The sequence below is a fragment of the Lytechinus variegatus genome, chromosome 1 (assembly GCF_018143015.1).
Source record: "Lytechinus variegatus isolate NC3 chromosome 1, Lvar_3.0, whole genome shotgun sequence".
In the NCBI taxonomy this organism is placed as follows: Eukaryota; Metazoa; Echinodermata; class Echinoidea; order Temnopleuroida; family Toxopneustidae; genus Lytechinus; species Lytechinus variegatus.
The window spans coordinates 8,977,893-9,004,568 of record NC_054740.1 but is presented as its reverse complement, the minus strand read 5'-3'; the positions used below and the strand labels follow the sequence as shown (position 1 = coordinate 9,004,568).

The window sequence follows — 26,676 nt, the reverse complement described above, 5'->3', positions numbered from 1 at the left end:
TGAAAGTTTATGGATCTGATTCATGAAACTTGTAAATAATAGTAACCAAGCATCACTGAACATTTTGTGCAAGTTTCAGGTCTCATGATTAAGGTCAAAGGTCATTTAGGGTCAATGAACTTTGGCCGAATTGTGGGTATCTGTTGAATTACCATCATAACTTTGAAAGTTTATTGATCTAGTTCATTAAACTTGGACATTAAAGTAATCAAGTATCACTGAACATCCTGTGCGCGTTTCAGGTCACATGACCAAGGTCAAAGGTCAATGAACTTTGGCCGAATTGGGTTATCTGTTGAATTACCATCATAACTTTGAAAGTTTATGGATCTGATTCATGAAACTTGTACATAAGAGTAATCAAGTATCACTGAACATCCTGTGCGAGTTTCAGGTCACATGATCAAGGTCAAAGGTCATGTAAGGTCAATGAACTTTGGCCATGTTGGGTTTTTTTGTTGAATAACCATCATATCTCTGTAAGTTTATTGGTCTAGTTCATAAAAAGTGGACATAAGAGTAACCATGTATCACTAAACATCTTGTGCGAGTTAGAGTAGTTTTCAAAGTCAGCACTGCTGCTATATTGAACTGCGTGATGCAGGTGAGACGGCCAGAGGCATTCCACTTGTTAGAATAATTTGCCCAAAAAACAAATCCAAGGAAGACAAGTAGTCCCTCACCAAGGGATTACTCTTTCCAGGGGAGCTGTTCTAGATCAGTCAAAAAGATCAATCCACTTTGTAATTCACTTATTCACACTCAACTAATCTTTTTTTCAATGCAGACATGCGAGCGTATGTAGAACACCGCGGCAGGAGCTCCACCACCAGCGAGCTTGATAAGTCAAGCTTCCATCGAGGCCGTGCTCGTAGCAGCTCATCCCTCAAGCATATCGGAGAGAACAACATCTTTGAGGAGAGGCTGAACATGCTGGCCCAGGTTTTCTGGATCTTTGTCTCTCTCCTAGAGTCAGACTATGAGTTTGAGTTTCTGATGGCTCTCAAAGCTCTAGAAAAGGTAACTTGTAAATTTTGATAATAAGTTGCATTTTTGTAAAAACACGAGAATAATGTCTTTTGGGGGTTATCATATACATTACCATCCTGGCCATGGGATTCTGGCTTGCCTGCATCAAATACATGCACTTGTCCTTGGGGCAATCGATTATAAGCTAAAATAACATTGGGCGCAAGATGATTTTGTCTCCCAATAATAAGAAAAAAGTAGGTACATAGTGGCTCTGTATCAGACAACTGTGTGGACACATGCTCAGACTCATTGTTTACCATTCCTATTACCAGTAGTGTCCATGATTGTTCAGTGTCACATGGTTATTATTTGGGTAAACACAACATGGCTTTTGCAACGTGGTACACTGGGGTACTCGGTAATGCATTCTAATGTATATAACTTCAATTATTATTTTTGTCATGTCCCTATCTTCAACATCTCTCTCTCTCCGTCTCTACTTTTCTCTCTCAATCTCTATCTCTTTTTCTCTCGTTATCTTTCCACCTGTAGCTTCTAAGATACCTTCCTCTAGACCGTCCTGAGGTGAGAGTTCGTCTAGATCAAGTTCTAGCTCAACTCAGATGGGAAGGTTACCCTGGACTTCAAGCTCTCATCCTCAAGGTAAAGACCCCTGTCACACCACAACCATGATTCCAAACATTTTGTGTACAGGAGATTGATGACTTATGATGCACAAAACAGTTTTAGAAAGATTGTAGACAAGGCTTCCATCACACAACAGAGCTCACAAACATTTTGGCCCAAAATCACAAAGGTGGTTTTGAATCTGTGGTTTTGAATCTGTGGTTTTTAAGAATGTTTTATGTAGATATCGTGTTTTAATTAGGCTTAATTCAGCGTAAATGTTTAGAAAGTGTCCAATAAGGGATGCATGCTTTTATTGCAGCATGCTAAATTGATGCTTGTCACTAAGGTTATAGCATTCATGAGGCCACTGTTTGAATTAATGAATCTATTGTTTATGTTTATCAATTCACATGAACAATTGGCTCATTATTGCAGTGTCCTTTATAGTGGAAGATGTGAATTTAGCATGCTGGGATAATAGCGCACATTGATTATTGGACGCTTTGTCAATATATGCAGCAAATTAAGTGTAATTATTGCATGAACATCATGGTTACACACCATGGATTCAAAACCACCTTTGTCAATTTGGGCCTGTCTGTAGAAGATTTATAAGATATGATGTGCAATACAGTTTGGGGGAGACTGGAGACCTGTATTTATCATCGATTACAAAAATTGCATTAACTTCTGAAGGTTTCCATGGCGAAGAAGAATAGTGTAGTAGGTTTCACACAATGTATCTTTCTTGGGCAAGTGTTGGTCCTGAAAAGGACCACCCAATCTCTGTTTATGTTTATCAGTTAACATGAACAGAGATTGGGTGGTCCTTTTCAGGACCAACACTTGTCCAAAACATGGCATTGGTGATCATGCTTCAATAATTTAGTCAAGAATAATTTAAAAAAAAGACTTGAATTATGGAGCCTCATTGATTTCCTTATCAGGTAGCTAAAGCTATCTTATTTCTGAAATGAAGAATGAAAGAAGAAGGCAATGATATTGTCATATTCCTGAATGTAAAATTTTCTCTTGCAGGGTTTCACTTCCTCTGTGACCTATGACCTGACCCTACACCTGGTATCAAAGTTGACAACCTACACTCACCTGAGAGTGATAGATCCCACCCAGGCTGCTGGCTTCCCTCTCAATGTGGTGGCTCTTCTACCGTATCTCATCCAGAAGTTTGGTCAGCCGGAGAAGTTTGCTTGTGAAATAGCAACCAACATCAGTAGGGTAAGTCTATTGTGAAAACAGAAAGGGTGGTATAACATATTTGCAATCAATTGCAAATTTCTTTTACAGTTTTAGAATGGATAGATCAAACCATGGTGGTATTTTTTACAAAATAGCTGAAATGTATCAACAGTGTAAAAACCTTAGCGATGAAGATATATTTATATTCACAATGAAACTTGTTAATGAAAACATAATTTATAATTACTGTAAGTTCATCAAAGTGATAATGAATAAGAGAGGCGAGTTTTAACACCAACTATATATTTTTTTTCATTCAAGCTATCTAAAATCCACCAAAGCCACCAACAAAAGATATATCCCTGACATTATATATTTATTTACTTCCTGATCTGTATTTGATAACTTATGTATATTGCATTATGCTATACCTTCTTTATGTTAAATTTCAATTCGTCATTTCTCTGTATATAGATGTATATATGTATAATAATCAATTGGAAATCTTGGAAAATGTATTGATGTATTACTAATTTATACGACATACAGTTATGAAATTTTTTGTTTATGTTATCATTTATATATTTTAAAACAAATGTTCATGCCAAATTAATGAAGTTTGTTAATGAAGCCTAGGCAGCCCAGCTAAAGCCGGGGTAATAATAATAGCAGGGCCCGCTGGGAGAACAGTTTTCGGAACTGAAGCGGCTTCCCTGGGTAAATATACCTATATTATTATTATTATTATTATTAAGTTTGTTAATAAATTCAAATTCAAACCTAGCTGTAGCCAATCAGTTTACACTCTTTATTACAAGAAGCAATTCATTTCTATCTGGTCTATATGACGGCCTCTATCTGTTCTATGTTATAGGTTTGTCAGGAGAGATGTACCAAGATGGCACCCCTCTCCACGGTCCTGACGATGTATAAGAATGGAACTTACAACCGTGATAGCAAGGCATGGGCTGGTGTGGTATGTAAATACCTCCATGGGGCCTACTCACACTTCAGCATTCCTATGATGACATTCCTGATTGAGGTAACTTTAAGAGAGTGTTGATGATGGTAACACAGATGATGATGATTATGATGATGGTAGTGATGATAATGGCGATGGTATCGATTGTACTGTTGCTGAAAATGATGATAGTAGTGGTCCTGATGATGATGGTGATGATGGTGATGATGATGATGATGGTGGTGGTGATGATAATGATGATGATGGTGGTGGTGGTGATGATGATGATGATGACGACGAGAGTGATGGTGGTGGTGGCGGTGATGAAAATATTGTAGTAGCAGGCATAGTTGTGATTATGTTAGTAATTTTGGTATTTTAGTCCATGATACCTGTTCATTGCCATGAATTACATATGTCCGATTCCCTACATGTTGATTGAATGATTTGTCTCTTTTTTCTAGTTCATGTACACTGTAGAATGTTCTAATGGTCTCAAGTTATATTGGGATGAGCAGTACAGAAAGTGACGTAAGAATGAAAAAGATAGGGATAAAAAAACCCTGTTGATTATTTTATTTGAAAGCCGTTATCTTGTATTCGCTTTGTTTCTATGAGAAAAGAGGCAATTTTTTGAGTTTTTATTTAATGAAATGATAAGTATTGATGTTTTGTATCTTTATTACTCAAATAATTTGACTAGATTTGTAGCAAAATCTTTCAAATATCTGCATACATATCCAAAAGAGTTATAACTGTAAACTATGTTTGAACCTTGCAGGTATTGGAGAAGGGTCCGATCAACAACCAATCGCCAGTTCTCCAGATAGTCTATCATCTCATTCATAACATTGATCTCATGGCTGCACCAATGCAACAGGTCAATGATAATCTATTGAGAGTCATTGCTAAATATGTTCAGGTAATGAAGATATTTCTTTTGATGATACAACATTTGCTCTTGCGACAACTGCAGCTGTAACCTTTATTTCGTCTGAAATGTAGGGTTAGGGTTGTAATGGGGTTTTATGTTAGGTTAAGAGTTAGGTTTAAGGTAGGGAAAAATTGTTAAATCCAGGGAGCTGTTTCATGAAGCTGTTCGTAAGTTAAGAGCTACTTTAAGAATGAGTGGTGATCCTTTCTTATGCGCTTAACCATTGCCAATACCATTTACCAAAAGAAAGGATCACCAGTCATTCTTAACGTCGCTCTTAACTTACGAACAGCTCTATGAAACACCCACCAGGGTTTGGAATTAGTGTATGGAACTTATAGTATAGCAATTGTCGCCAGAGCTAATGTCATGGAACCATTTCTCGTTACATCACTGTAGAATACTGTGTGTGAAGGCCTCTATCCAAGAAGGGATGCCACTTTTAAATGAAAAATAGGAAGATTCCTTGTAGTGTATAGCAGGCCCCATTATATATACAGATAATATCCTAGTACATTTATTTATGATATAAAAATATAGCAGTCATCAGAATCACTTAAAGAAATGAATATTCATGACAGGTTCAATTCAGTCCGATGACCCCATTGCACATAATATTCAGATTCATTTATTTCCCACCTCTTTAAAATACAAAAAAATACATAATTACAAATACAATACATATACAGCAGAACAGATATTAACAAATATGTAGAATTGCATTTAAAATGAATGAATTTCAGAATTGCATTTAAAAGCAGCTCAAAATAATAACGCTTTTGATTTGTTTAAAATCAAGTTGTGTTTGATTGCGATTCTTTCCGCAATTGTTCAGTTTTTCCAATGCAAGCAAACATTCACATATGCAATTAGATTCATATCTAGGTATCCATATACTATTCTTTGGTTGAGTCCAACTTAATGAATTTCTTTCTAATTTTCATTGCCCTTCCACAGTGTTCTCTTTGTTGAATATATTATAAAAAACAAAATCAGTATACATGTATGTCATAAGCGTTGATCAATGAGAATGGAAGCAAGAAAACATTAAAAAATATATAGGTCCATAATATTATTATCATGAATTTCTTGCTAAATGAAACATTCATATCTTGACCATTACAGGGAGTGCACTGGCAGGATTCTCTCAACATTCTCAAAGTAGCCGTGTCCAAGTCCTCTTCACTGGTCAAGCCTCCATCCCATAGTGACCATCACAATAGGGTAGTCTCCTTAGCCCTTGACCAACGCAAGGAACTACCGGGTCGCACCATGGAATTCACCTTTGACCTTTCTAGGGTAAGATTAACCTTTATGATTCAAATTTCAAGGTTCAAATTATTGATTGAGCATTATTGTAGCAGCTGTTTTCAAGAAACACTCTAATCAGGTTAGCTCTGGATTCGAGTTTAGGAATTATGTGGACATTCTAACAAACATTATGTTTCATGCAGAAGCCTTGATTTTGGCCCTGGTAATGTAATATGTGGCTTAATTTTAGACTTTGTTGTGTAAAATATGATTGCTTTTTTTTCTACCCTCTGATCAAGACCAATCCATATCCCAGAAATGATTGGTTGACTTTAATGTTTGGGCGTTTTGAAAGGTAGTATCAAAAGTATTTTGTTGTTGAGCTAAATATGGATAATTTTTTGGCAGAAATAGGAATGTATAGATACCTTGACTTGGGATATTTGAAGAATAGTTCAAATATTTTGTATTCTGATAGCAAAATTTGTAAATTTCCCAATTCTGAAAAATATTATTTCTTACTTGGACTTTTTAAAGTGACAGACGGCCAAATGCTTTTTCACAAAATACAATGTTTACCATCATCAAAGCACCATTCTTTTTTGTAAGTACTACATTGTAAATCTATAAGTCAGATATGTTGAAAATTATATTTTGCGTCCTCTCTTCACAGTGATGATTCACAACATTTGTATGGAACCATACATGTATATTTCTTGTTTTGAAAAAGCCATAAATAAAGCTTATAAAGTGGTCAGGTTGAAAATGTGTGTTAAGTTTTGAAGTGCTCCATATTGTCAATTTCATGAAGGTAATATATAATAATGTGGTTTTTCAAAGGAAATATCTTGTAGACAGTTATGATTACAAAATTGTACTAATTTCAATTCCTTTTGATTTAATTATTAATGAAATAACAAAGAGTGATGATATGTTTAGGGGAGCGTTTCATTGTAATGACATTTTATCCAATAATTACCACAGGAAATGTGCTTCTCAGCAAATCAAAACCAAGGAAGGTTTTCCAATCTGATAACTTCAGATCAGACAACAAATGTTGATGAAATTTTCCCCTGTTGTAATTTTGCATCATGTCATCTTTCATGATCCCTCTCACATAAACCATGATTTTAACCAACAGAAAGACTGTGCATCATGGATTGTTGATGAGGTTCCATGTCTCTGTTTGAATATTCATGATATGATTAACAATGTATGAATATTCATGAGATGGTTTGATTTGTTTGCTCCAGGTTGTTGATCCAGAACATACCTCCAGTGTGAGTTCCATAGTTGTTTGTTTCATTTTTGTTTTCCTCACCTTTTTCACCAAAACCAGTTGTTTTTCTATTCCCTTTTACGAGTTCTATACCCTTTTGTTGTATTTTACCCCCTTTAAAGCTTTCTCTAACACTCCCTATGTATTCCTATTGTCAGCTACACCCTTTAGCTAGAATGGCATCAATAATATCTCAGGGTCTTGTCTTACAAAAAGTTTTAATGGATCCAATCAATGACAACTATGGAAAGCCAACAACATCATTGTCTAGATTGTACATATTCATTCAATGAGTTCTTTTAATATCACAAGCTTTTGTGCATGCTACATTAGTTTCACCAATCAGTTATTTTATTACAAATTATTAGAGGGGCATCATACATTTCCAAGATTAAGAATTACATTTCTAGCGTTAAGAATAGTGGTATTGATGAATTGTCGTTGAGATTCATAAGATCAGTCACAACTGATTGTGAGATAGTGCCCATATTTTCTTTTCTCCAGGGTTTGTACAAGACAAGATTGTCTCTATTCTTGTACAGACCCTGTATAGAGATGATGCCATTCTGACCAGTGGCATACTTTTTATCTGCAAGATACACACACTTAGTACACAGCTTCTGCACTTTGTGGTGTGCTGCTCCATATCCATAGCAAGTTTGACTTATAGTGCTACCTAGTAGAATAGATAAGAGTTAACTATGTACAGAGTTTTGCCAAACAGAGTAGTGTGTGTTCCATTTTGCTCATTGGTAAACCCTTGTTTGCCTAGCTCAGTGTAATGCTCAGTCACACAGACCCCAAATTGATTGATAGTTTGTCATTGGAAATAATGTAATAATTTTGGTGGGTCTAGAGTTTGTTTTGCTGGTTCGACTATTGCATAAATGTGTGGCTCCCGAGTAGGTGACACTAAGTTAGTTCACCCCTTGGTGTCTTCACAGCTGTTGCTTAGCCAGGATTTAGCTAGAGCTGGGTTGATGTCCATTATAATTGGGAATGGCTCAGAGATGCTGATCACAGGAATGGGACAATAAATACTAGTTGCAGTGATTAGAAAAGAATAAAATAAAGAGCAAAACTCGTTGATTATAAAGTCTGGGGTCTGTCTGGGTGAAATCTTTTACCTGCGCTAGGTTATTGGTCACATTGGATTGGATTTGAAACTTTTGAGTTTCAATCAGTCAATTATCGGTTTCAATCATTGCAAAGACACGCCACAAAGATTATCTCCTTAACAATAAGAACCATGATATTTTGAAACGGCACTATTTCCTATATTTAGTCCAAAATTTGTTTCTCTGGTCTTAGTGGTTTGTAGGGTACCATGCAATCACCTAAAAAAATGAAACTTTCAGAATTTGATAATACATCATCTGCACATGTTTTACATCTATATAAGCAAGCAAATAATATTGCATAATTTGCCAAGGAATTGCTAAAAGACTTGCCCATCTCCCAAGTGAACTCCTTTCCATGAGTTTTCAATTAACTTTTGAATAATCATGAAGTGGCATACAATAGCTGTTTAAATGGGAATGTGTTTTATCAGTTATTTTGAGGAAGATGTACAGCTACATGTATTTAGGAAACCATGTGGGTACATGGATACATTTCCAGCAAAAATGTAAGATTATGATATTGTATTTTGAATATTGTATGATGATTATTTTCAATGTACTGAAATTTACTATTGTAATGAGTGTAATTGTGTTCCTGAAAATGAAATAAAATAAATGAATAAAATTAAATCCTTTCACTGCTTTTTTGGAATAAAAAAAGTGGGGTGGGGGCATTATGTTACAAATCACCCAGATTTTAAGCTCCCCCCCAAAAAAAAAAAATGCCTCTTCATCAAATTTAAAAGGCATTCATGTGAATTGGATTTGCTTGTGCATTTTCTCATAAAAATTTCATTATATCAGAGAATCATATTGAGTAGACTTTATATCTACTGTAGTTGTGAATTAATTATCAGATTCATGTAAATCTATGTAATGGTACATATAGCTTGCAGATTACGAACCTGCCCCAATTTTGTAGCAGCTTTGCCCCCCAGAATCTTGCATTTACATACATTTGTCAGCTTAGTTATAATCCCTTAATTCCTTCTTTTCTTCTTCCTAGTTATCTTTCTGGTACAGATAAATTTGTGGTGTTTTGTCTAGATATTGAAGTGAAAGCCTTTCTGCATGCCTTGTTTGTATCTTGTGTGTTTGGTATACTCCAGTTTACTGTCATTCCTTCAAAATGATAAGCTTTTTCTTTTTTTCCCCTTCAACCTGATAGATCTTTAGACTATTTAACAGTAGACCTAGTTGGTGATACATGTATAGATATAAGTGTTGAACATGACTTTTAGTAATAAAATTTGTACACTTCTCTTTGCACATTTGGACAACTATATTTCACCTTTTCAGTCTGTTTTCTCGTAATTAGTTGAGGATGGAGAAAAAATAGAAATGGTTCAGATTTTTCTCTCTGATTCCATAAATTCCACTATTTTCTAGACTTATTCTTGTCATTTCTTGCCTTTCTAATTAATATTTGTTGCATGTTCAAATTCCTTTTCAAGCATATCATTCATGTGCATGTATGACAAAAATTATGTGAAAAGTCATAAAACAGTCATGTGACCTCGCCAACACATGTAGTAATAGAACTAGAAGTGACACGAGGGGTAAATGATAGAATTACTTATCCACAAAACTGATTGGATGTATCCTGAATACTAAGCCAAGTTTGTATAGATGATCATAAAAACTGTCATGGAAATGTCTTTCTTGTAGTATGGGTATATACTTTGTATCAAATTATGGTGTCAAATGATACAAAGTTAGCTTTAACTTGAAAGCATGTAGCAGTCTAAAACATCCTTTTCTAGAACATAGGGTGCATAGAGGAAACATGTAGCACTATCTACTCAAAAGATATAAATGCTCCGTACAAGCTTTTAAAAAGAAAATTATTCATTTTTTATTGTAATAGTTTAGTATATTAAACAAAAATCTGCATTTCTCCATGTCTTTCACATCTACTATGAAATAACATCTTGCCAAACTTTTCATAACATCAAAGTTTATGTTTAAACCTTGTAATTGCTATTGTAATGTTTTCTAGCTGTGTGAAAGGATGAAATTTGTATCCTTATAACATTGCCATAAAAAATATCTTAATTTTGCCAGTAAATGATGTGAATTCTAATACTGTTTGTAGCAGCTGCACTCAAATACATACGACAGATAAGTCATAACCAAGTACTCACCAGATTTCCAGAGAAAATAATTTCAAATTTAATTAGAATGTGTCCTTCAAGAAGATGAATCACAATTTTCCCTATGATACAGCACTCTAGACCACGTAGTTAAATAGATGTTGTTGGTATTTTCACCTCCTCTATTTGTAAACTATTCAAATATTGCTTCATGTAATGTAAAAGTGTAAATGTGTTCTATGAATATAAAGAGCGAGATATTCACCAAATAGAAATAACAAAATGGCCGTTTCATACACCAGTTTGTAAATTATGCATGACTTTACGAATAACTGGAACATATTCTTGTGCCTAAAAATATTACAAATTTTCCCTAAAGAAAGTAAGATTGAATTTTCTTTCATCATGCTCCATTTTCACACATTTTGAGGACAGCTCAAAAAGACCCTGCCTTTGAGAAACATAGAAGTGATTGCAACCTCGTATTGTAGAAAACAGTCTTCTAATTCATGTAGGGAACTTTTTCTAGGCAAGAGAATGTTTCCACTTATGCCATTACTCTGAAATCAAGCTTTTTCTGAGCTGTTTCCAAAATCTATATAAATTTATTTTGAGGTACAAGATGTTAACGCCCTGATGGTGAAATATATTTCAAATTTCATCTTTAGTTGGTGGGATTTAGAATAATTAAGAATCTGATTTGCACACAAGAACATGTTCCTGTCATTCATTAAGTCATTTGTAACTCTAGCATTGAGAAACACTCCCATTAACACTCCCATCACTCACCATTCAATTTCTTTTTCTTCTGACTACCATTTGCTGGTTTTTTTTATTCCTGATGCATTAATTATACTTTTTTCATATTGCAATGTGGATTTGCAGGACTAATGATTTGTGTGAACCTTTTTTTGTTTGCATGCCTTGTTATAGAGTTTGCCTGAAACATCACTACTCAGTTCGGAGAAAATGGTGAAAAAGGAGCACTCCCCAACGGGTTTTTTGGTATATGTTTATTATGTTCACTTGATTTCATTCTTGATTAGACATAGACCTATCATGGGACATATAAATATAATTTCTAAAAACATGAAAAATAAAAACACCTATCTTCATTTATGATCTTCTACTTCATATCTAGAAGATACTGACTCCTAACATTTGCAGTTGAACTAAATCTGGGGTGTCTGATATTAAATATTGTGGTCTAATGTGACTCCAAATATGTATTTGTTATTTTTGTTATATCATATACATGTAATAATATGTAGTTGGGAATTGGTTTTGTTTTAAAAGATAATTATGAAAATATATTTGTGCATGCAAATTATATCAACATTCCTTTCAAAAGAAATTACTTTAAAATGGTTCAGAAGTTATTGAGAAAGAATTTATGACAAGTGTGAGAGTATCATATGATAAAATGATAAACTCTTTTTATGTATGATTACCAAACACATTGATATTACCGAGTCCTTTGATTAAAAGAAACTGAAACAATAGGAATTATAATGTGGTAAGAAGTATAGGTGTAATTCATGTTATTCTTCATTTTTGTTCCCTGAAAAGTGCACAATTTTTAGTAATTATATTACGTTGAATACCAACTTATCAGTAGGACATCGTTGGGATTAGAGAAGTCACTTGATAGAGCAGAAATATTTTCCTTGCATTAATTGGGTAAAATAAAGGCAATATATGAAGCAAGCACAAAAGATATTTGAATTTAAAATTACTTTGCCTGTAATGTTCATGTATGTGGAATTACCCGAGGAACAAAAATCATAATGGCTTAAACATGTGATATCAAACCCAGTTTTACAAACGTATACATGTAGAGCCAAATATTTGGAGTCACATTTCATCATAATATTTGAATTCAGAGGCCATTGTTAACAGTATATAAACTGGTGGAGGATTATTAAAAACAAATTATATCTTTTGATTCATCTGTATGCTTTCATATTTCAACATACATTATATGCCAAACAGACTATTTTAATTTCTTAATTATCTATGCTATTCACATACAACATACATGTATACTACAGTTGCCTGTTTCATCAAAAGCTTATTGTGACTTTGCACAATACTGTAGTTGGTCAGAGTTCAATAACCAATCAAAGGTTTACGTGGTACATGTACTGTAGCTACCATGATAGCAGAAATATCATTATTGTAAGGAACTGGGGCCCTTTTCATAGAAACGTACCTCTATGGTAACTTTGCCATTGAAGTAAATTCCATGGAAACTGTGATTGGCTGCTGAGCCCTGTTACCATGGTAGTTGCCATGATGGCATATTTACCATAGTTTTAATTCTTAATGAAAAGGGGTCTTTGTCTTTTGTCATCAACATGACATGGTAGTAATTTATAATCCCCCCCCCCCCTTGTCCGAGTTAAACATGTAAAAACTCAAATTCAATGGCAATCATTACAGGTCTTAAATTCAGAAGTTATAGTGGAATGCCCATGCTTTTTAGAGGGAATTAGATAAGATGATATTGCTAGTGGTTGATCCAAGATGTACATACAAAATGCCATTGCTTCAGCTTGAGAAATAAGTAATCGCTTAAAACATAGCTGTTGGGGAAATTTCACTTTGTATCTCAAAAAAGTAAAATACTTGAGATAGACGAATACCATGGCTGATGTAGCAATATATTAACTGTTATTGTCTACTTGTGAAATGGCATTGTGGCTTCACCCCCTAAAAAAAAGGAGATTTCCCTCAAAGTTTGAGATACAAAGAGATCAATAATCCCAGCAATGATAAATATCATTTGTAATCAAAGAACATGTACTTGTCAAAGTGTGTTATCTTTGTTTCATAGCATACAAAATCAAAGAAAAGCCAAATTGCTTTTTACCCATAATATATAGACATGTATTTACTCAGAAATGACTGCTAGACAAAGTGTGACCCATATACATGTACCAGCACATGTTTTTATACACAGTTTTACCATCAGTAGTGTGCTACAAATATTACTTAAAATTCAAAGTCCACTGTTTTCATATTATGCATGTCTGATCGTTTTTCAATCATTTTCCGTGAAGAAAAAAAATACTACTTGAAATTGAAAATCCATTGTCTTTGTACTATGCTTATCTGGTGTTTTTTTAGTCACCATATATGATTTATGTAAAAAAATCTCTTGTAGATCAATAAAACATTTGCTTTGATACAAGGAAAAAACCCCAGTCTTCCCATTTTAACTGATTTAATCACTAATACAAGTAGGCATAAACTTGAGTAGCATCAGCTCATTCCCGAACTACTCAAACTCTTCCTGAATCCTCACCCAGAAAGTATTATTTTGATCAAGTGGTCTCTCATACCACTAGAACGGTTACAAAATTTATTCACTGTAATTTTAATGTTCACATCACACATATGTTGCATAGGAACAAAAGCACCACCACATTGCACCTTCAAACATTCATGTTTCTGATGAATATTGGAAATAAAAAGCAAATGAAATTTCCACCAAACTTTGCAATGTATTTTCAGTTGTTTAATCAAAATGTTCATCTTTCAAGACTACATGTACACTACAGTACGGGTCACCCGCTGCGTGTTTGGCCACCTTTAAGGAGCCAGTTTCCTTAGTTTTGTTTTCAATGGATTAAATGAAGAAATACAGAAAATTAGGGTATCTGGGCAATTCATATTCTTATCAAATTCTGATGTGCTTATATCATTCTGCCTCAACATAATTTATTATAAGATAATGATGTCAGTGAATATGATTATTTTCAAAGTAGAAATTGATGTGTCGATATAGCATGCCAAGTTTGTTTATATATGTTATTGTAGATGTTGAACAGATATTGATATTATGTTTTGTATCTGTTTTGTTGGTATTTTACCCTCAATTTTCTTGAATACAGACACGATCATCAAAGGATAAGGTGACGATTGAGAACTATTTTCTTTGATGTGAAGTTTTAGCATGCAGTTCCTTTATCGAGTTCTTGCTCTTATAGAAATTCTCTCCATTTTAGCTCTTATCTTCTTTTGATATAGGTTTACTTTTTGTTCTCATCAATTTAATTTAAAACAAAACTAATGTACTGTTAGATAGAACTTTTAGTGTCTTTTTCTTTGTGACATTTTGGAAAATATTACCTGCATATTCAGAGGACTTTTGACAATATATTTTTCCAATAGTAGTTTTTCATGTACAGTATTTGAATTATGAATGTCACTTGCTACCTCATTTTCTCCAAGATACATGTAATCATTCTTTCATTTTCTTGGGGGAGGGGTGTTAAATCAAAGGGTTAAGGATGGATAACTAGTAACTCAAAGTCTCAAACCATTGTGAAATATTAATCTTAAATTTAAATCTTCAGAAAAGAAAGCTTTTGAGGGAAGCATTTTAATTTTTAATCCATTAAAATCGGGTACAAAATAAATGGGGTTTGTAGAAAACTCACTTTTCTTTTGATGACAATCGTTCCTATTTTTTTTTTATATAAACCTGAGCATTGGCAGGTCTATGTAGAGAACTCATTGTCTTTTTTATGTCATCTCTCAAGTTTTAGCTTGTTCTTTCTTAGATCAAGATCTAATGTTTTAAGGAAAGATGATGGATAAGGGGTTGTTTTCAGGGATATAGATGTTTCGGTGGGAACCCGATTCTAGTCCTCCCATGTCATTTCTACTTTAGGCCTTAGTTTTAATAGGTTTCTTGTCTGCAACAAAAATATCATGCTAGATTCCAGGCCCTTTGTGAAGTCAACTCTTGCTAGCATTCATGTCCTTTTTTATCACCATCATATACAACACATTTTTCTGTTTACACAAATCTTATACCAACACGTTCCCTTCTTCGATTCCTTCACATGTTTTTAGTGTTCATAGCTTTTCAAATCTGTTTTTCACTCAAATGCTTAATTAACGTATTAACCAAGTGTGGTGTGCAACAAGCTTTCTAACTATGATGATAAGTGTGCTCCAGTTTCTTTTGATCTTATCCAAAAAGAAAAGACTTGCAGTGGTGTGCCCGCTTAAGTACATCCTTTGTGAGCTTCCCGTCATAAATAATCTCATCCCAAAACTCGCTGCTCCGTTGTTCACCCTGAAATGTCTAATATTTCTTTTAATCAGATTTTTATGGCATGGGGGCTAGTTTCATAAGCTGTTTGAAAATTAAACATGACTTGTAACCTGTTCTATGGTAAATTTATTTTTTTTTCGGGGGGGGGGTGATGAAACGTAGTACGGGCGCATTTGCTCTGACTCTAATAAAATTTGAAGACTGGCTAATTTTTCTCCAGATGCTTATTTACATCAGAAAACTGTTTCATGAAGACTTGTTACAATAACAATTACACAATTTTTATAACAAGTCTTTCTATCAGCCAATCAAATTGAAGGATTTCAGTAGCTTTAAACTGTTATTGCATATTTGGTATTATAACAAGTTTTATGAAATTGGACCCAGATTCTAAGTTAAGCTGATGGTTAAAAAAAAACGGCTTTGAAATATCATGCACCAAGTCTTTTGGAACTTGCCAACGGTTTATGAAACAGCACCCAATTATTTATACTTTAACTTTTGCTCGGTGTTGGGACTTTTTTTAGTGTAATTCAGCAAAATAACAAGCAGTTTGAGATAGGAAAGGTGTGGATATTTGGAAAGGTTATACTACAGAAAACAGGAGAAAGAAGAGCTGAATACAGGAACAAAATAAATGTTGTTGTAAAAGTCATAGGGGTGAAAAAGGGTAATGGGGACAAATTACAGAAACACAGAAGAAAAAAATAACCCCCCCCAATAAAAAAAAAGGGGGACCCAAAAATTTACAGGAGGAAGAAAGCAGATCTGAAAAGGATGAAAAATTTTATCTGAAAAATGAGGGATTTTCATGAATGTCAAGAACTGTAACTTTGAAATGAAATATAGAAAGGTTATGAAATTTCAGATGCACAATTAAATATTTCCACACTAAGCGTCATGAGAAATGTTACAACTTTTTTTTGATGTTATGAATAGAATTTTTGGTCTGTGGCGATTCTTTAAAATTAGTTTTATAAGAAATTCTTTCTTTTTATGTGTGTAGCTCTTCTTTGACATTTATTTTAGTCAACAGTTTGCAGTGTTTTTAATGCTTTTTATGGCATTCTTAATTGGAATGGTTTTGATGTTCTTCAACTTTGAAAATTTCCAATTTATAGATTTTGCTTTCTATTTGTTTCTACAATTTTCTCATTCAAGAAGGTTTTTCTGTTCAGAATAATTGCTTTCCTTCGATATTGTTGTTACAAATTAATAGCATTTTCCAAATAGATTTTCCCTTTTTTTGTAGTTTAGCAATCGTATCATCTTCTCTTCTTTGGTAAAAATGGAGGATATGCTTCTTTCACTCATTCTTTTTCCAATCTAAGAACTCATAATTACATTAATATACAGGACTTTGATTACTACACTAATCAACATACTGTTTAACAATGATGTAAACATGGAAAAGGGCAGCTAATTCAAATCTAACCTTATTAAAAGGAAAGTAATAATTTGTTTGTTACTTTCAAACTTATATTTTTTAAAATTGAGAATGATTAATTGAAAAACAATTTTTTTTTTTAATTTTGTAATAAGAGGTTCCCTACAGCGCATTTTCAGTCTTTTCAATTGAAATGAATGGAAATTGGAATATTGGATATTCAATAACTTTTTTTATTCTGCAATGAATTATTTTCATTGACATTCAGACTCCTATCATACGCCGCAAATACCCATCCATGGCTACCATCACTACATCGTTCAGTGACGAGTCAGCCGCGAGCACGCTTAGCAGTGATGACAGTAGCATGAGCACCGAACCCACCGACATGTCCCAGCTCGGGCCAGGAGGAAGCATGTTCTCCGCCTCATCTGCAACCATCAATGCAGCCAAGCAGAATATCGTGCCCTCGGCTTGGCGCAAGCCTCAGCAGTCGCAACGAAGGACCAGGGAGAGAATGGTGTCCGTTCTCAAGGGACTGGGTCAGAATGTTGGATTGCCCAGGAGCCCATCGGTAAGTTGGATAAGGGTTTGCAGTCCTGCTCTAGGTGATAAGTTAGATGTTGTCACACCCATAAGAGACTGTGACTTTCCATTTACAGGCAAATCAAAATGGAAATTCTATTTTGGTTCTTTACTTTCATGTTCAAATTCATTGAACTTACCTTTTGATGTGTATATTTTCTTTGAAAAAACAGAATTTCCATTTCGATCAAGTTTCAAATGGAATTACAGGTTTTAAGAAACAGAAAAGGCCTTTTTTGTAAACGTAAACTCATTGTCCCTACACCTTGACAATTTAGCAAAGGTATGCCATTGTACAAGCTTTTTATCAGTTGAATTCAATTCTTGAAAAAGAAAATAAAGAAAAGTCACCTTGATATCTAGAAATTGTTATGAGCTGTTAACAAATGTCCTTGTCATAGAAATAAGACTAAATTGTCCTATACAGTGCACATTACACATGTATGCTTTTTGTTGAAATTGTATTTTCCTTAAAAGGTTGCTTTACGATCCATATTAATATAAACATCAATCGTTCACACTCTTTTCAGGTGATCTTCAGTTCTACGAGTGACATCACAAATGATCGACAGACCAGCGTATGTTCATCTAGTGATTCTACATCCATTGTTGACTCTATGAACCCAGAGGGCAGCAAAGCAGAGGAGAGTGGCGATATACCGACACTCAAAGAGTTTGACTTTGAGGGTGAAGAAGTAGACAGAGAGGTATGCATGGATTTTGGTCAGGATGTGGTGATGATTATGATGGTGATGATGATGATGATGACAATGATGATGATGATGAAGATGACGACGACGATGATGATGATGACAGAGCTGCTAAGTAGTACGGATTTTCAGTGTTTAGTACTGAAAAATAAGAATACTGATGGTTTCATGCAAAATACTGATTTCTAAAGTTTCTGTTTTATGTGTTGTCTTATGGTATTTCATTGAATATACTGATGTCATCAAAATACTGATTTTCAGCTTTAAAAATACTGATATGTTCTTTTTCAGGTTGGCAGCTCTGTGATGATGATGATGATGATGATTATGACGATGATGATGATGGTGATGATGATTATGACGATGATGATGATGGTAGAGGCAGTGATGATGATGATGGGGACGTCAATGATGATGGTAGTGATGGGGATGATGATGATGATGATGACAGAGAGACGATGAAGATGACGATGATCCTGTAGAATGATATAAACCAAAATGATGAAGACAAAAGTTCCTTTTGGCTATTCCTGTGATTTGTATGTCTTTATTCTAGCACCCTTGACTGCTTAACAAAAAACATCTTTATTTTATTTTCAGGATGGTAAAGGTTTTAATTGGTATGACAGCCGTCATTCTTTGGAGGATATTGATTCAAGTGGAGTGACAAACCCTGATCATGAGGGATCCAAATATTCATCAGAAGACGAGGTAAGAACTTAAAGGCAGATACAGGATTTCATGAATGCGAGGGGACAGACATTACTTTATTTCAATACAAAAAATGAAAATTTCTGAAACAAATAAGAATGCAATTCCCCCATAAAATAACATGAATTAGCAAACAAACAAACAAAACTACCAAAAAAGACAAACTAAGGGAAAAAATCCCAATGAATTTAACTTCTGGTATAAGGGAATGTATTCATATGATTTTATGATTTATACATAAAAAATTCAATCACAACCCATTGTTATCGAGTATGTTGCATAAACACAAACCAACAAAAAATTATTGTTCTTTAGTCCTAGTTATATAGCAACAATGAGTATTTTCATTGGTTGAAATGTTAACTCATTATTTCTATATTTCTGATTAGATGTTATGTTGGGGTTATGTTGGTGTTGGGGTGTTGCTTGGACTTCTAGTTACTTAAGTTACATCTTCTCAGAATAGAGTTTTGTAAAAGTTCTAGTGCTGACATTACAGCATTATAACACCATTATCGCAAATTACAACAAAAGTTTTAAACATTTTCACAATATCTCTCCCAATGCTTGGATCTGGAGTGAAATTGAAGATACAGCTCTCCCATGTTTTATCTGATTGATTCTGTTCATACAGACTAGTATATCAGGAGCTGATGATAATGCACCTAGTCTTGAGAACAGTCGCATCTACTCAGGAATGTCTCAAGAATTCATCCCTTCTCCAGGGGGCAGCAGCGTCATCCGAAGAACAGCATCAGGATCATTATCAAGGTCAGACTTATTTCACTTTCATGCAGAAGTCAAATTCATATAAGATTGAGTTTCTTCAGTCAGCTGTAACTTTTTTAATGTAGTTATGTAGATAACTTTATCAATAATCAATATTTTTGTATGTCCTACCCCATATACATGAGTCAAATCACAGATCTTGGTGACATCGCCGATGGGAAGATAAAAAACTGGGTTCCAAAAGAAACTGATCAAATTTTACAAGGGCACTGCACAACTTCCACATGATCAAAATGAACACTATTTTTACACAGGCTAGCTCCAATAACCTTCACTAAGCGCATGTCAGTAATTACGAGATTGGTTCATTCACAGAGAGGCTATGTAGCCTCTCACATCAATTGGTTTCAGAATCCAAAGTCACAAAATGGCAAATTAATGAATGACCAATGAAAATAAGATGGGATTAAACAAACTTCCCAGTTTATCACACATCATACAATGTTAAAAGATTGGCTTGATCACAAAGAAGCTACAGGAAGTTCAAATGAAAATGATTTTAAATGACTAGAACAGCCACAAACAGATCCCCAGGGATGTCCCGGTAAGAAGGGGATAATTTTAACACAGTCATGACAGTGTTTGTCTGTACGTGGCTAAGTGAGGTACACACATACAAGCACCTTGATCTGATTATACCCTGCTTACCTGGACATCCCTAGGCAGGTTTACGTGAGGCTGTGTGATTGTTCCTGTCATTTAAAATTTTTATGTTAATTTCTTGTAGCTTATTTGCGATTGAGCCAATCACATAAGCATGCTGTGAAGGACATGTGTATTAAACAAACTGGGAAGTTTGCTTAATCCAATCTCATTTTCATTGGTCGTTTATTTGCCATTTTGTGACTTCTGATTCTGAAACCAATTGATTTGAGGGGCTATAGCCTCTCTTTGATTGAACTAATCTCTTACATGTAATTGCTGACATGTGCTAGTAAAGATTATTGAAGCTAGCCTGTTTAAGATATATTGTTCATTTTTACAGAGTGGAATTTGTGCAGTGCCCTTGTATGTTTTGATCAGTTTCTTTTGGAACCCAGTTTACTTAGCATTAGGATCTCAGTATTCAAATGCCCATAACTTTCTTATTATTTATTAAATCCTTCTTAAACTTTGTTTGATCCGTTTTCTTTGATTTTTTGTTATATATGATTTCACCTGGCTTCAAGGTTTTCATTTTCTCTTGTTACTGAAAGTCATTGAGTAGTTTGTTTCATGTTAAAGTTTGTTTCAATCATTTAAATACTTTATTTCCTAGTGGTGGTAGTGATATTGATAGCATCACATCCCCGATATGCAACTCACCCACCGCCAACTCGTCCTTCATCTACATCCCCGTCGACGAGGTGGAAGAAGCCTGGCAGAGTCACGTTGACGCGGTCATGGGGGATACGAGCGGTCGTTTTGCCGTCAATACGTTCCATATCTTCACGCAGTTGTATAAGGTCATGCAGCAGAGGTTCTGTAACCTGACGCGAGAGGCTTGCAATTACCTGGGTGATAGGATGAGAAGCATTGCACTTCAGTTCCATATCCTTTTAATTGGATCTCTTTGTTGAATTTACAAATGACTTAACGCACAACTGATGACGGTTACTTGTGCTACATGATATCTGTATGTCGCTGACATCTAAATTTGTGCGTAAAGTCATGCATAAATTATAATTATTTGTCAGGGTTCCCAGCCCATCATGGAGATCAAGGAAAATTATTTTACTTTTTTCCAGTCAGGGAAAAATCAGGGAATTTGATAGAAAATACCTCAAATTGGGGAAAAATGCCTAAAATGAGGGAAAAATCTGGGAATTTTGATCAGCCCAAAAGTCGAAAGCACGGTAGTTGGTCCGACTCTGTTATATTTTGTTGCATATCAACCTCTTTTTGTATAAGCTGAGGAAAGTATGACTGTATAAGGAGCAGGGAGGCCATTACATGCCTGTGTAATAGTACCAACTTTGTTTTGCATTATTTTTCATACTGAAAATACACATAATTCACTGCAATAACTTAAAAAACATGTGAACCTGGAATGGATTTAAATGATTATCAGGGAATTTTTAAACTTCAGGGAAAATTCAGGAAATTTTGTTTTCTCTTAAAGGTGGGAACGCTGAGTGTTAAGTCCTTTGTAAAGTATTGCGTCTATTTTGAACAGCTTTATGTAACACTCCCGTGGTATCATTAGGCTACCTACAGAGAAATATTTTTTGTCTGTCATCCAGGATGGAAGAGTTACATGACAAATAATGTCTGTGTAATGCACTGTTTATTTCATCCGTGACTAATATAATAAAGGCATTGACTTGCTCTCTTGGCCAAAATGCTAGAATCTAAGTATGAATGTCATTTGTTGGGAGAGTAAGATAGCTAGCTTCACTGATGTAACTTACTTTTACAGTTTATTTCCAGTGCTTTTGATGATTGCAATCCGTTGCCATGGAAGCTGAAAACCCAAGATTTTACAAGATGATTTCGTTGGTCGAGGCATGCAAGCATTACTGAGATATTCTTTCAATTTTGAGTTGATATGATGGAAAATACAATACTACCTCGAAAATTGAAAACACTGCACTATTATGTGAAATTACCATTCTTTATAAAGAATATACCCCCTCATATCTTATTCATAGTTTATATTTTAAGCTACTTATTGCTATATGCTAGGTTGATTACATTCTTACGAAGAAATGAATAATAATAATAATGGTGGCTACTTATATAGATTACAGGTCCACCTGCACATGGTGCTTTAAAAAAGACCCTGCTATTATTATTACCCCAGCTAAGCTAGGGAACCGATTAAGACGCACACAGCTTTTTTAGGAATTACTTCCTGCCGGTACCCATTTACATCACCTGGGTCGAGTGCAGCACACAGTGGATGCATTCCTTTCTGAAGGAAATTACGCCATGGCTGGGATTTGAACCCACGACCCTCTGTTTCAAAGTCCGGAGACTAATCCACTGGGCCACAACGCTCCATGAGATTAACAATCCCTATTGTCCTTAACCTTCTGTTTCACTGAATACCCTTGAAGTCCTGAGCACCCATGCTCTTTGTCCATTTGTCTATGTGGACACAGAGACATTGATGATGTGTAGACTACTGGACAGTCATAAATACTGTGTGCTTGAACTCAATGAACACTATGATACATACATCTCAAAAAGGGACCTTACGGTTGAGGTAAGTCAAACTCTTGGGTCTGAACTTATTAAGATGATTTTGAATTCTTGGTTTGAACGCATGATTTATGCAGATTTTGTGCATATGTCAATCTTCATTCCGCACGTATATTGACAAAACGTCCAATGATAAATAAAAGCTTTTTTCACAGCACTTTAATTGATGCTTGTGGCAAAAGCGAGTGTTCATTATTGGAAGTTTTCTAAATATATGCATTGAATTAAGCATAATTTATGAAATCTACATGAACTATGTTTTCACATCAAGGATTCAAAATTACCTTTGTGAATTTGCTCTTAAGGGCAGGATATTGCTATAAACTTAAAATAAATAAAGTTAGTCCATTTTAGGGCTGCAAATCAATCATAAGTCGTACAATCAATTTCAGTGAATTGTTGGCCTGTTTCTAACGTTTGCAAATTTGTAATCAATAGCAAATTAGTTTTGTGCAAAAGCCACTTACACTGAAATTTTAGGTACTTTTACTTTATGGTTTTTTTCCATTGGTTCTCTGATTTTAGCATCCGTGTCTGGGTCCTTCAACACAAAAAATGTGATTTATCATGCAGTTAAATAGTTGGGGGTGATCAATCATTGAGCTTTGTTTTATGAAATCCACCTCTATCTCTACCAATGCTTCACCTTTAAATCACTTTGGACAGTTTGAATTATTACATGACACCTTTCAGATAATGCATCCATTTTTGTTTTAACTTTCTAATGAAACCATTGATTCCATTGCCTATTCTGCAACGTAACTTTGTAGTTATAATAGGTGATAGAGAGCTTTGATAGTAGATAAGATTTTCAGTGTGTTGCCACCATAGCAGTAATATACTGTTCTCGGTATTACATGTTCAGTGAGAAAACATGTTTAACTTCAGCTGTTGGTTTTTTTTCAGAATTCAGATTACCATTCCATGTCAATATTCAAGGAAGATTGAATTATTCATGCAGTTGGTCTTTATTGTGAGTTTGTACTTATGAATCCTTTGAGAGATAAACAGAAAGTAGATTTTAAAAAAATATATACATTTTTATCTTTAATAGTGCCTGGATTCTATCAAAGCATCTTTGAAGAGGCAAACTCTTGTAGCTCATGTAAGTACCGGTATATAACTTTATGTGTTTAAAGCCTGGCTCACACTATGCAATTTGTTGCGATCTAAATTTCAAATAAATTGTGATGACGTTTGATATTGACATTTAAACTAATAAAATCTTATGGATCAGAGTTCAGAATAGTGGTAGGACTACTGAAATCGAAATTCAATCCAGTTCGAGCCTCCCTGAATGAATTGAACACATTCAATTCCAAATCGTAATGATGTCATCATTGACTGCGACTGGAAGCTGATTTGGACTTTACTTCGATAACAGGGCTTGCCGCAAAGTAAAAATATGTTTTTAGTATTCCTAACATTATGCCAAACTTTATATAAGATAATTTTACTTCTTGGAACTTTCATATTTAATGCAAAATGCAATTTCTGGAAAACTTGTATCACAACAAATTGCATAGTGTGAGCCGGGCTTAAGTTCTTAGGTTTCAATAACATTTGATTCCTTCATAGAGCATCAATCAATTATGATTGTTAAAGAATTCATGAAATTTTGTGGGGACACTCAAATTCATAGGAATCTTAACAGAATACACTGATTATATTCGATACTGAAACCAAGTCTGATCTTGGAGTTCCAAGAGCACTTGATTGGATAAATACTGTTTAATATTGCAAATTATTTGGTATTCTAATTTTGGTAATAATGATAACGATGTTGATGATGATGATGATTATGATGACAACGATGGTAATAAAGGTGGGAATATTGATGATGATGATGTGGATCATCTTTAAGAAGTAATTTAAAAAGATTTTGATCCAGAAAAAATATTTGCAACACTTTATTTTGTTTTCTATACAGGACATAAATGGCCCTACAGGAGAAGAACAGGTAAAACTTTATTTTTCCCTCTTAATTTTTTATTTTTTTTAAATATGAAATAGGATTTGTTTTTATCTGATTAAAGAATAACATGATGAATGCCTCATTAAAAACCCTATGATAATAAGGAATCCACAATGTGTTGTGTATTCTATGGGCTTCATGGGTTTTTGACAAACTACTCTTTTCATTTTGGAATCTCTCAAGTATTTCTGATTTCTCCTTTGTTTTCTTGGGGTTCTTCTATTCAGGTTGTAGGTTCTCATCAAATGAAGCCTTATTTGATCATCGTTTATTCTTAAAATTTCAATGTTGTAATTTCTCATTCTCTGCTTCATATTCTTTTGAAAGTTTATGTCCCAGAAATGGATAGAGATTGATAATGACTATCCAGTAAAGTGAATATAGGACTTCCACGTAATGATTTTACCTTTCTGTTGTGTTGTCAAATATGAGAGTAAATTGATTATTTTCCGGTAAACACTTTTTAACTTTGAAGCGTACCTATGTAAATAAAATGGACAAAGTATTTCAACATTAGTTTTTCTGTAATATATTTTGTAATTATTGTTATGGCAAACCACACAATCTGAAATAATCCAGTGTAAATAAAATTACCAGTATTCATTAAGCAGAAGAAAGGTGTTAACGGTAAACTTCCATTTTTTCCACCTTTTTTATGAATTGGTTTGATTTTGAAATAATATATAAAGTGCATTAACTATTAAAAAATGATAATGAAGAAGAATTGAGCTCTACTTGCTATTATTTTGTTTTGCCTATTCAGTATTAAAACAAAAAATGAGAAATCACTTCCCTATAAATAACCCCAATATGTTTATATATGTAGCAGGGAAAGCACAGACTTATAGGGGACCAAGGATGATTTTTGCTCTCACAATGTTAAAAAGGAAAAATTATACCCATGTAACTCCCAGAAGTATCCGTGTGTATCACTATTGGTTGAATTTGGGTCAATTATGAAATTTATTTTGCAATGAAATTATGTAGGGGAAAACTCTGTAAACAAAATAATATTTTCCTGATTCAATTTTTAGCTCACAATAATTTCATACATTGCAAAAACTGGGAGGTAACCCATGATGATAAATATTAATGAAGGATACCTATGTTTTTTATGAGTCTTTTAACTCGGTCAAAGCAATGCATAACTTTTTTTCTCATTGAAGAATTTTATTTTCTTATTTAAGAGTACTGTACTTAACAAACAGGTGATATGTTTTAAAAAATGATTGGAATATTCAAAATAACATATGAAAAATGGAAACCAATTATGCAAATAATGTTGCAGCCTTCTAAGCCCTCTGGTTTCACTTGTGTTTGTGAATGTGGATGAGATTATCAACTTTATACGTTGCATTATTCCCCAGGGTGTGGAGAATGATTGAATCCAATGATCTTACACTCTGCCTTTATATTAAGGGCCTCATGGATGACTGAAGTATTATTGTAATCTTACTGATGCAAGGAAAATGAAATGAAACAAAATAAAATACATTTCATAATACGTGAATGCATGTTTAGCATTACAAGGAAACTTGTGAGAAAAATTAACACTAAGGGGTTGTTGCAACTATAGCAAATCAGGCTACACTCCTTGTTTCATGGAGCAGATTAGAAATTGCAAATTTGAAATTAATTGCATGGCACATGCTTGATTTCGGGAATGGAAATAGACTTGCAATTGATTGCAGGTTTCTTGCAATGCCCCATAAAGACTTGATTAGAGAACTTTACCTTTCTTTTCTGCAGATTTTTGACTTCCAAATGTATGTTTGCCATGATTCAATAATAGTAGTCATTAAATAATAATGATGATATAGGTAATCATTG

At 34.2% G+C, this 26,676-nt stretch overlaps 1 protein-coding gene across 9 annotated transcripts in view; it reads left to right on the top strand.

Moving 5' to 3' along the window:
* Positions 1 to 26,676, top strand: part of LOC121420372 (protein furry homolog) — an 87,623-nt gene that overhangs the window by 52,639 nt on the left and 8,308 nt on the right. For 3 of the 9 annotated variants that reach the window (XM_041615009.1, XM_041615287.1, XM_041615088.1), the window contains 17 exons: positions 788 to 1,020; positions 1,525 to 1,635; positions 2,641 to 2,838; positions 3,674 to 3,841; positions 4,542 to 4,682; positions 5,820 to 5,993; positions 7,199 to 7,225; positions 11,372 to 11,443; positions 14,335 to 14,355; positions 17,162 to 17,467; positions 18,009 to 18,185; positions 18,789 to 18,899; positions 19,534 to 19,670; positions 20,947 to 21,218; positions 22,712 to 22,875; positions 23,926 to 23,976; positions 24,802 to 24,831. In XM_041615009.1, the coding sequence (XP_041470943.1) occupies positions 788 to 1,020; positions 1,525 to 1,635; positions 2,641 to 2,838; positions 3,674 to 3,841; positions 4,542 to 4,682; positions 5,820 to 5,993; positions 7,199 to 7,225; positions 11,372 to 11,443; positions 14,335 to 14,355; positions 17,162 to 17,467; positions 18,009 to 18,185; positions 18,789 to 18,899; positions 19,534 to 19,670; positions 20,947 to 21,218; positions 22,712 to 22,875; positions 23,926 to 23,976; positions 24,802 to 24,831 (2,393 nt within the window). The remainder of the gene's footprint in view (positions 1 to 787; positions 1,021 to 1,524; positions 1,636 to 2,640; positions 2,839 to 3,673; positions 3,842 to 4,541; positions 4,683 to 5,819; positions 5,994 to 7,198; positions 7,226 to 11,371; positions 11,444 to 14,334; positions 14,356 to 17,161; positions 17,468 to 18,008; positions 18,186 to 18,788; positions 18,900 to 19,533; positions 19,671 to 20,946; positions 21,219 to 22,711; positions 22,876 to 23,925; positions 23,977 to 24,801; positions 24,832 to 26,676) is intronic. The other 6 variants (XM_041615224.1, XM_041615406.1, XM_041615162.1 and 3 more) reach the window with 6 other exon arrangements.